The 12,191-nt window shown below is 42.1% G+C and overlaps 1 protein-coding gene across 1 annotated transcript in view; it reads left to right on the forward strand.

The window, feature by feature from the left end:
• The window catches only part of DSCAM (DS cell adhesion molecule), a 682,487-nt gene that overhangs the window by 452,734 nt on the left and 217,562 nt on the right, over window positions 1-12,191 (forward strand). Inside the window, exon 9 of the mRNA XM_076000082.1 lies at window positions 104-382. Coding sequence (XP_075856197.1) covers window positions 104-382 — 279 coding nt within the window. The remainder of the gene's footprint in view (window positions 1-103; window positions 383-12,191) is intronic.

A 12,191-nucleotide genomic window follows, 5' to 3' on the forward strand; every position in this document is an offset into this window, starting at 1 on the left:
TTACTCTTTCAGTGCCGTGTGAAAGGGCTCAAGGGAAAGGGAATGTAGACTATGCACGTGGTTTGTTATCTTTCCTCTATTACTTTTTTTTCTTTTCTTTCAGTTCCGCCTTTTATCCAACCTTTTGAGTTTCCAAGATTCTCTATTGGGCAGCGGGTCTTCATCCCGTGTGTTGTGGTCTCAGGGGACCTGCCCATCACCATCACCTGGCAGAAGGATGGCCGGCCGATCCCCGGGAGCCTGGGGGTGACCATCGACAACATTGACTTCACAAGCTCCTTAAGGATCTCCAACCTCTCCCTGGTGCACAACGGGAATTACACCTGCATAGCGCGGAACGAGGCAGCGGCTGTGGAGCACCAAAGCCAGCTGATTGTGAGAGGTAAACTGAGGGAGGTGCTGCACATGGCACGGATGGGGCTGGGCTCGACACAGAAATTCACTCTTATCCCGCTACAAAAAAAAATACAACCATAGAAACCAACCATGCATCCCCCCCCCCGAACTCCAAGACAAGGTTTTATTTATCTAAAATATGATCGTTCAAATAATGAGCAGCTAAGAAATGTGTGGACGAAACGTGGGAGCCCTAGGATTGAATTCACAAAATAGGACTTATGTATGCCTACCCAGTGGTCATTGAAAACCAAAGGACGCATATATAGCACTTTGTAGAATACCTCTAATCATTTAGAGAAATGGCTTTTAAAAATAAAATGTTTGTCAAAGCCATATATCACTGGGTTTTCTAAAGAGCTGTCAAATAGTAGCTTTTTATATCTTTTATTTTCGTTTTAGGAGTATAGTTTTCTTTGCTCATCCCTTCCATTTAGCATCAAAACTATCATTGTTTTGATAGGGAAGCTGTTGCAACATTTTTTAAACTAAGCAGAGTGTGGTATTATTTACAGAAAAATTTTAAAAGAAAGCAGTCTACCTTATAGAAAACATTGGCAGTGGGCTCATACATCTAAAAGGTAAGTTCTGGTCTTATTTCAAATCGTTGTGCAAGCCACCAAATTCCCATGAAGATTCACACTCTGCACCTGTGGAATAAGCAGCCAGTGTTGTCTGAAGTCTGTCAAACAGGGGCATTCTGGGGCTTCATGAGTCCCCAAGAGTGGCGTGCATTTATCTGCCGGTACAGTGGCCAGCCACATCGCAAAGTAACTGCACAAAATTAGAGAGTTATATTAATGTTGATTATTTGCATTTAACATTCCCAAACTCTGTTGTCTGGGAGTCGTCGTCAGGAGGGGGAAAGTTTCCACCATCTCCAGGATAATCAACAGATCTGTGCAGACTCTTTCTCGAGTGGTGGGTTTCCAGTCCTTCCTCAGTCCTTGGTCCTCGTTCCCTTGTCACCTCTACCTTCCTGTGTGGCTGAAAAGGAATTCACTTTCCATCTGCTTGCCCGCAAAAGAACGTGATACTGACTTAGCAGTCATATGAAGAAACAAGCGCTGTATTTCTGAAAAAAATATAAATTCCCCAAGCGAATGAGTAAGAAAATACATCTTTGGTTAGACACAAACTAAAGATACTCATGACATTTTCCTCTTTCTACCTTTGCACTTTTGAGTGTAAGAATCGGGATGCTTTATTTTTTTTTTCCTGATTTTTTTGAAGATACATAAAAATGGGAGGTGATCTAGTATCTGTCTCCCAAGTGTTTTCTTGTAAGCAGAATTGACTTTTGCTGTGGTTTGTGAAGGGCAAAATAGTACATCAGCCTGTCTTCCATATAATCTGCTCTGAAGGAACCAGGTCAGGGAACAGAAACGTGAGATAAAAATGCACATGGCTGCTGCTCTTGGTGTCTCTTGCCCTTGCAGGAAAGAAGGCAACCAGACTATTTTGACTAAGGCAAAGGTCAAATGAACTGAAATTGAGCCCAGATATTCAGGATAATGTAGCTGATCGCAATATGATTAATGGCTCCGTGCGATCGTTCTTCAAATATATTAAATAAGCTTCTGTGAAATTAGCATTAAGCCCCCAGGTAGGCGGAATAGCCCTGAGCAAGGAGATGTGCTTCACGAACAGATCAGCACGACTGAGCAGTAGGCAAGGCAAGGTGTTCTCAACCTGCGCTGCACTGCAGAGTCTCCTGGGAGATTTCAGAAAATGCTGATGTGCAGTTTTGGTCCCAACCCAGACCAAATAAAGCATGATCTTTGGGAGTAGATCCATCTTCCATATTCTTGAGGAATTCCTCCTTATTTTTTCCTTTTTAATAAAAAATCACTGGTTAGTGATTCTCAGACTGTCGCACATTCAAATTGTTTGTGGAACTTAAAAAATGTCCTGATGTGCAGGCTGTAGCCTCTACCAATCAAACAACCATCTTTGGAGGTGGGACTCAGGCATCAATCATTTATAAAATCAAAATTGGAATTAACCGATGAGTACACATGTACACAGAGGGAAATAAAACTCAGTCAAAATCAACCAGGAGGGAGCAAAGAGGAGGGGTAGGCAAAAAAAAAAAACTTACTGGGTACTTTGAGCACTATTTGGGTGATGGGCACCCCTGTAGCCGGGACTCAAGCATTACAAAAGCGATCCATGTGACCTAAAACATTTGTGCCCCCTGAATATTTTGAAATTTAAACACAGAAGAAAAATAGCCTCGATAACCAAGTAAGTGCAAAATAAGAGATGTTTATCCTTCTATTAAGTTGGAAAGGGTTTTTTTTCCCTCATAACAAGAAAATATAGGAAATACAGTAGAATATTATTTGAGGATCTAAATACATCAGAACTTCTTCAAAAAGATGTTTTAGGTAAATGTCCATTTTGATATAGAATGACCTTCTAGAATTTAAAGCTTATAGTGATGTAAATAGGTCGCCTAGGCATCCCACTGATGAAATCCCAAAAGGGTGGTACCAATCATAAGGGACACATTCAAAAGGACTATCAAAGTTTATTTTAATGTTATGGAAATCTCATTCGTTTTATGACAAAAATTGTCTACTAGGAAAAAGGGGATAGTCTAGATGTGAAAACTCAAGCAATAAAAGGGCATAAAAGATCAATAAAATGACACAGCTTTTATTTTCCAAAAGAGCTGTTGTACCATTTACTATTTCAATGTCTGCAGATGCTTATAAAACACTCTGGTATGTTATTGACATTCCTAGATGTTGACCCATACAGATATCAAATAAATAAAATCTGCATGTATTTACTTAAAAATTAAAAAAACTAAAAAATAAAAAAATAAATCAATAGACTTCACAATATTAACAAAATAAAGTAGAAAATCCATAGAAATGAATAAAATAAATGAAAAGAATTTGCCAGAATTCAACATCCATTCTTGATTTAAAAAAATTTCTGACAAACGAGCAGTAGCAGGAAACAGCCTCAATATATAATAATAAAAGGCACCTATGACAAATATTATAGTCGATTATACTCTCTATCCTTGTGATTGGGAATAAGACAGGCACGCCTGCTCTTAACACTTCTACTCAGCATTGCTCTAGAGGTCTTAGCCTTTGCACTTAGGCAAGAAAGATAAATATAAGGCATTACATCTGCAGATGATAAAGATGAGTAGAGAGAGAAAATGTTAAGGAATCTACCACTATGTAAATTATAACTACTAAGCAAAAGTAGCAAGTTCACAGGACAGAGCCAACCTACAGAAATTTATTGTATTTCCATATACTGGTGAATACAATTGAAAAATGAAAATATGCTCTTCTAAACATCAAATATTTAGGAATACATTTAGCATAATGTGTACTGAAAACTAAAACATATTGCTGAGAAATTAAACTATCCTAACCATAAGGCTAGCAAGCTTTGTTATAGAAATTTAAAAGCTTTTCTAGAGCATATATGGAAATGAAAGGGACCTAGAATAACAAAAGCAATTTTTAAAGAAAGAACCAACCTGGAGGACTTAAACTATCTAACTAAAATTGGACTAAAATTTACAACTGGACCAGTCTGGGGCTCATATTGTATAGATTCTTCATTCCATAATAGGTCATAATTCTGATTTCAGAAAATCAGTCGTATTTAAATAACTCCTGACCTATGTCAAAGCGACTTTCTTAGGGCCTACTTTTCTTTTAATTTCAGTTGGTAAAATAATGACTAAAATGAATTAATTAGATAAGAAATACAAGATATACTTCATTCTTTAATGAGGCATTTGCTATTTTTAAGACTTTATCTGGGCCGGGCATGGTGGCTCACGCCTGTAATCCTAGCACTCTGGGAGGCCGAGGCGGGCGGATTGCTCGAAGTCAGGAGTTAGAAACCAGCCTGAGCAAGAGCGAGACCCCATCTCTACTATATATAGAAAGAAATTAATTGGCCAACTATTATATATAGAAAAAATTAGCCGGGCATGGTTGCACATGTCTGTAGTCCCAGCTACTCGGGAGGCTGAGGCAGCAGGATTGCTTGAGCCCAGGAGTTGGAGGTTGCTGTGAGCTAGGCCAACACCATGGCACACTCACTCTAGACTGGGCAACAAAGCGAAACTCTGTCTAAAAAAAAAAAGAAAAAGACTTTTATCTGCAGCAATCTTTATTCTGTTTCTACAAAAACTTTCCAGTGGTGAGTTTAAATTTTTTTTCTTTACTTGCTAGTGAAAGAAAAATAAAATTACTTACTTGTACCTCCTTAAAATATCAATGGGTAGTTACAAATATATATTTTTTATACCTGCTCTCAAATGACTACATTTTTCTGCTCTTTATTCCTTCATCTTTCTCTCATTCCACCCTTAAGCAACAGCATACTCAGCACATGCTCATGATGCCAGGCCTTGGGATGGTCCCTAGGGTGATGACAGTTCATTTTCTCCCATCGAGAGCCCCAGTCAGTGGGATAGAAGCAGGTGACAGGTCACGTGGTGGTGTGACAAGCTGCGGGACACCATGAAAGAAGAGAGTTACCTAATAGGGGATGCATGAGGCAGATTCCTGGAGGGCGGGAGGGATCCCAGAGAATTAGGAAATACAGCGACTAGGTAGGAAGAGAGAAAGAAAGACATGTTCCTGGAAGGACTCTTACCTGCAGTGGGAGGAAAGCTGCAGAGAACACACTTATGTACCTGTGTACAGGACAGTTTGGCTGGAGAGGAAAATGCAGAAAGCCGAGACTATAGAACTAATTCTGCTTCCCACCCTGAAGCTTTTGTGCCCCAAGAAAGAGGCCCAAAGGCCGTGGGAATCTATTAGGGGGTTTCAAACAGAGAAGTCACATGGTCGATGTCAGGGCGAGTGGTGTATTGGAATACAGGGAGAGGAAGAGCACACAAACCCAGAGTGGAAGGAAACCTCTCTAACCCAACTGAGAAGTGACGACGGTTGGAGCAAAGGTGGTGGTGGTGGTCAGGATGACAAGGAGGGCACCAACGTGGAAGATTCTTTGCAGGGCGCGATGACCACTTGAGGCAGGGACGTGTGTGAGACGGCTTGATGGCGAACCTCCTCCGCAAGAGAGTAGCCGCCGTGGACCGTGAGGGGCATTTGAGCAGGTGCTTTCTCCAGACTCTGGGAAATCTTCCTGGAGGTCCATTTTTCCTATGTCGCGACAACCCCCCGTGATGGCCATAGATCAGGGAGCTGCTGTCAGAATTCCAGTTTTTGTTGTGAATGGCCAAGTGGTTGACTTTTATCACTACTTAAGCTGTGTCATACACTGCATGAGCTAAATTGATCTTTTAGGTGAAATGAAGACTCACTGTTTATCGTTACTGTTTGGAATAAAGAGCATTCCACATTGCAGACTGTGGACTCACCTGTTAACTCTGGAACACTCTCTGTCATTTGGCTGATGAAAGGCTGCACAGATATAGTTGGGGGAAACAAAACCCACGTGAAAACAGCAAGCAACATTAGCGAATAACTGTATGAGCTTTTATTTTCATCTTTAACTGGAATTGGGAAACGCTTCTCTCTTAGGTGCTTTGACCTTTTGGGCTTGAGATGCATCTCGGGAAAAATAGAACTAGAACGAGGAGTTTGGAGACGTTGGCACTGCCTTGTCCTGGCGAGGGTGGTTTGGAAGTCTCAAAGTGACAGACTGCTAATGACAAGAGCACAGTGGGGAGCACATAGGGGAGAGATCAGTGCCATTTGATGTGTTCGAAGGAGGCTTCCTGGAAGGAGGGAGCTCCGTCGGCCTTGATATGTAAGTAAGCGTTTAGAAAGAAAAAGAAAATACAAAAACAACGCTGGAACTTTCAGGAAGAAGACCAAGGCCCACATTTCTGCTTGTTCATTTTGTATAAATGTGACTTGGGGGAATTGAATGAATGTCTCTGAGTCTCAGTTTCCTTCCTATAAGATAGGAATGGTGAGACCTACCTCTTGGAGTGTCGGAGAGTTTAATTGTTGGTGACAATTGTTATGGCCTTAGTGCTGGCGACAGAGTTCTTCAATTACTCTCCATTTAATGCATCATTAAGAGGAGCACAGACACGCCTGAGTGTACTTTCTGGGGTCAGTGAGGAATAAACAGCACTAGCTGAGAGGTGGAGGCTGTGCCGTGGTCAGAGTTAGTGTTAGCCCATCTGCTTGTTGCCATGGACAGGTACTTGCTAGTAATAGACGTGGGGAGATGGAGAACCACAGATGTCCCAGAATCAGTGGCCTTCGTGAAGACGACAGTGTGGCAGCAGTCCATGGCTGTGGCCCCACAGGTCAGGGAGCCAGGGAAGCCCACGCACCTGCAAGCCTGGCTGTTGACCCCCTTCCTGCTCCCCCTCCACACTCCCTCTCCTTTCATCCCTATCATGGTTTGGACACTTATTAGCTGCGTGATCTTGGGCAAATGCCTTAGCCTCTCTTTACCTGTTTTCTTATAAAATGAGATAGTACCTAATATGGGTTTTCTTGGGGTTTAATAAAATAACAAGCAATGTGTTTATCACAGAGCCTAGCATATAATCAGCACTCAGTGGGTGGCATCTCCACCCTCATCTCCCTCTGTCTCTTCCGTCCTTCCATGCACATCTATGTGACTTTGGATAGTGACCAAAGGACATCACACATCAGAGGCCCTGGGTGATCCAAGCATGAGGCAATTAATTAGAAAGTGGCCTTAGAAATAGTCAGAATGGAAAACTTAAAGGATAATATATTTTTGAAGAAACTACATGAGTTGATGATAAATTGCATGTCAGAGATGGAAGTGATAACTAAGAAATTTAAGCTGAGATGTAGCATAAATGGGTACAATAGAAATGGAATTGGGGGCCTGATTCTTAGCTATCCTTTGTGTCAGAGTCTTCCAACCTTAGGCCATTGTAAAGCTTAGCTTGTTATTTGATATCCTGGGTCACTGGGAGGATTTATGAAGATTTCATGTAAAATAAATTAGCTGTTACCATAAGGCAGATGTTAAAAACAAAAATCAAAACAGAACAAAGCAAAACAAAAAAGCAAAAATCCCTAGCTCTCATGTCTGTGCCCATGGCTGACACTAGCAGTGGACCAGTGACCTCTGTGACACCATGCTCAGTGGGCAGCCTTGGCATTAATGAAGCCACTTTGGGGAAAAGTGCTAGGTGTAGCACAGAGCACGCCTGACCTTGGTACTGCACCACTGCCAGGAAAACCGCCGGGGCAATGGTTCCTACCTGTGATGCCACAGGAGGTCCATTTCCTCACACTTCTTTAAGTCTTACGATGAATCTGTTGTTTCTGGTTTTTAATGATGAGCCACTACCTAGAGAAACAAACACACTAGCAAAAGGACCTGTAATAGGTCATCAGGTGACAGGAAAATTATGCAAGGCCACCATCTTATTGCTGTGCTTATTGATCCAATTTTTGATATCATATCTGTGCCATCGTTTTACATCATTCATTCATTTATTCATTCTTTCCTCCAACAGTTATTTATTAAACATCTGTTTTATAATAGATGTTGCTCTGGGTTTTAGGGATACCATGGTAGTCAAAACAGAGAGACCACGCCTCTGCCCCAGAGAGCTAAAGTTCTAGGGAAGGAGAGAGGTAACAGACAAACAAGCAAACAATGCCAGGTATCTACAAGTACTATGCAAAAGAAACATTTGAGCAGAGACTTGAGTGAAGTGAGGGAGTGAGTCACAGTGATCTGCAGGAAGCAAGTCCCCGGCGGAAAGACCAACAAGCATGAAGACATGAGTCAGGAGTGAGTTTTGTGTGTTCAAAGGACAGAAAGAAGACCAATTTCCCCTTGTCCAATGAGAGAGGATGGGGAGAGAGATACGTACGGGCCAGGATATCTATTCTCAGAGCGATGGGAACCCACTCAATTTTGGTTTCCAGTTTCATAAATTAAATATTTGCTAGACTTGGACCAGTTATCATCTCAGCTAAATGCCATCCACCACCATCAAATAGCTTTCAGATATTTTATCTTCAATAAAACTGAATACCCACCCACGCTTACAGTTAGGGAAACCTACATTCATTCTCTGGAAATACATGGCAACTTAGAAGCCGTGAAATCCAAACATAAAACACTGGACTACCTCTAAGACTAGGAAAATGCCTGTTTTATTATAAACATAACAACAAAAATAATTTTCCCCCATTAAACAGATCAAGCCAAAGATCACCGTATTTTAAACAGTCCTCATTTCTGGCCACATCAAAAGCAAACTCCCTCCAAAGAACCCTTTTGAAACTTCAATACCATCAGCCCATCTGGATCCCATGACAGGATTCTGGTATTTTAGAATGTACATCAAATTACTATTTTTGGAGGGACAGGAGTGCTGGATAATGTGCATGTAATTATGATCCAGGGAAATGCAGGCAAGAATAGCCTACATTGTGCTAGGGGAAGTGACATAATTATTCTGCTGAACTTATTCCTCCATCTCTTTAATCACCCCTCATCCCCACTGGAAAAATTGCACTGTTGGAAAACCAGCAATACTGGCAAGCATGCTCACTGCAATATAGCAAATGATAAAAAGCAAAATATAATTGTTAAAAAAGGAAACCAGCAACTCTGGGAGATGTTACACCCAAACAATACAGACTATGCAAGATCTTTAGGGTTTATCTTAAGTTTTGGTCCAAACTGCAGCAATCCTGCGGGCTCCCCATGGGCACCCATCTCCGGTTCTGTATCTCATTGGCCAGGATCTTCCTACGGGGCTCTCTTCACTCTCCCTCAATGGCACTTCTGTTGGGCCCATCCTACTCAGAGACCTTGAGCTACAAGGTACCCCTGCTCTGAGTTATTAACTTGGCCATGCTCCATTCCCTAGTCTGCAAAACTGAAATGATAATACCAAGTCATTCATTTGTCCATTCCACAAATAGTTGCAGGGTATTCCAGCCCTGTGCTATGTGTGGGGAGACAGTGGTCTGTGAGAAAGGGGTGGTGCTTGCTCTCACGGGGTGTACTCCCTGATCTGGGAGACAGGCAGTTCAACAAATAATACCAAGCAAGCATGGTAAAGGCTGTGATAGAGAAATTATTAAAAGTTTGGAGAAGCACTGAATCTCATCCACAGCATCATAAAAGGTGTCCCAGACTAAGTGAGCTGTGGGATGAGATGCAAAGTTTGATAAGTGGGAATTTGTTAAACAAAGAGATGCAGAAGCATGTGTGGCAGTCCAGCAGCAGGGGCAGTCTTGTGATGGGAGAACAGACAGGGTTCTAGAAGGGCTGGAGCAGGCCTGCAAGAGGGGAATGCAAGAAGTGAAACAGGAGACCAAGGACTAAAGCGACGAAGAGTCTTGCAAATATTGTAAGAGTCTGGATTGTAGCAAGGGGCAATGGGAATGCATGATGCTTTTAAGCAGGGAAGTCACACCATCTGATTTGTGTCTTAGAAGGATCCTGTAGGCCACTGTGTGCAGAAGGGACTCAAGTGGGACAGTGGGTGGCAGGTAGACCAGTTACAAAACTGTTCGAGAAATCCAGGTAAAAGACGACACTGGCTTTGTCCTAGATTGAGTTGCCTTGAAAGCAGAGTGTGAGGTACAAATCGTCTGCAGATAGTTTATTTGGGATGTAATTCCTGGGTCCCAGAGTAAGACAATGGGAAATAATGAGATCAGAAAGGGAGGGGGGAAAAATCAATAAAAGCTGTTTTAATGAGCGAGCTGCTGCTATGTTCTGCTAGAGCTCTTTCCTGCGGGGCCCCGCTGAGGAGTGGAGTGGAGCAGCGGCTCGCAAAGTGTGTCTCTGCGCCAGCCCTCACGGCGTCACCTGGGAGCTCATTAGAAACGCAGGATCTTGGATCCCACCACGGACCTACTGAGTCAGAACTTCTGGGGACAGGGTTCAGCAACGTGTATTTTAATCAGCACTTCAGGCCATTCCGATGCCCCGTATTGTTCAAGAAGCACAGCATAGAACGTGCCTCGGAGTTGTCCCCACTGGGTTGGAGGATAGGGAGGCAGAACACTTATACCCTGACTTCCGTTACTCACTGACGGACAGTTGTTTTCCGCATGTCAGGGCTGCCCCAGTGGGGGCGGGTGAAGGGTCATGACTTCTGAGAAGGGCTGGGGCAGTGAGGAGACTCCTGCCCTCAGGGCAGTATCCTGGTGAAGTGTGTGGAGCTGTCCGCCCCGGTGGTGCTGAAACCAGATGGACAGAGGGGATGTGGCGCTTCCCCACACATCCAGACCATTGTGACTAGGGAGTGGCAGTGGAGATGAAGAAAATGCGAGGATGTGTGATACATTTTCAAGGAATAATCAGCACCTGATACAAGGAGATAAAAGAGGGGGGATATGAAGGATAATGCACAGTTTTCTTTCTTGAGGACCTTGCTGGATGGTGGTGACAGGAATGGGTACCATTTTGGAGGCAAGAGTTCAAGGTATCTGTGAAATATCTATTGATCAGTGGGATATGGTGGTCTATGCATCAAGAAAGGAAAAGACAATCTTCATGATGAGAGTGGGCAATAGCTCAGAAGATGTGTTGAGTAAGATGTGAAAACTGAGATGAAACCCTGAGATGCAGGAGTGAGTAACAGTGGGGAATAGTCTTTTCAATAAACCAGTGAAATAATTATCTTGAGAAGAATAGTGGGAGGGGTCAAGTGAGGTGACTCTGAGAACCTGAAACACACTGAGTACTCAGTAAATGTTACCTTTTACTGATGGATGACTACTTGGGGAACTCCTGATTTTCTCAGAACAATTTCTTGGACTGTCACTTTGTAGGAAAAAATGTATGGGTCAGGCAATAGTCCTTTTAAAAAGGTCTTCACTTCTTTTAATAAATCATTGTTTATAAAAAAACAAACAAAAAAAAACATTGGGAACTCCATTGTCCCTAGAGATGTTGGCCATTTGGAGTGCTCAGAGCATATGAGAATGGATGTCACTAGTTGCATTTTAAACATTGAGTCCTCATTCAGACACTCTTCCTGCTCTAGAGTTTCAATCTTATCTGGTGCTACTGCCATCTTAAAGTTATGAAAATCCCCAAAGGTATATTGTTTATCTTCACATTAGGCTCTGGGTGGGCAAAGACAATTTATTTAAAAACTTAGCATGGTGTGGTGGCACACACCTGTATTCCCAGCTACTCAGGAGACTGAAGCAGGAGGATTGCTTGAGCTCAGGAGTTTCAGTCTACAGCGAGCTATGCTGATGCCACTGCACTCCATCCTGGGTAACAGAGCAAGATCCTGTCTCTAAAAAAGAAAGAAAGAAAGACACGTAATACAACCTCTACAACCTCTCTCTCGGATCCACTGGACGATTACTTGCTCAATTCTTTTGTAACTATTATAACTCACAAGTTCACTTTCATGAAAGGACCCTATGTATTTGCTGTTATATGATAAGAAACTACTTAGGTAGTGAATGTTTAAATTGATGACAATCTTCTATCAATGTTTAAAGGAAATGTATATGATGTGCCTTATTCATGCATTTAGTAATATAGAATTTTCCTCAAGATTATCTCAAGTTGCATAATATATGAACTTAAGGTCAAATAACTGAGCTATTAATTTCTTTGTCATAAAAATTAAGAATCTCAAGTTTCTTTCTTAGGTTTTCTTGTGACTGTGGATCAGTGTGGGTGTTGGAAGAGAGAATTCCAGTCTGAGATCAAAGGGGTTGTGCATAGGGAATCCACTGGCTAGTCCTACCAGTATCTGAAACAATTTTCAGTAATAATATAGTAGAATTATTCTACTAATTTAAGAGCCATTGTCATCTGTTATTACCATATACATTACATAT

Source organism: Microcebus murinus, chromosome 1 (genome assembly GCF_040939455.1).
Source record: "Microcebus murinus isolate Inina chromosome 1, M.murinus_Inina_mat1.0, whole genome shotgun sequence".
Taxonomy (NCBI): domain Eukaryota; kingdom Metazoa; phylum Chordata; class Mammalia; order Primates; family Cheirogaleidae; genus Microcebus; species Microcebus murinus.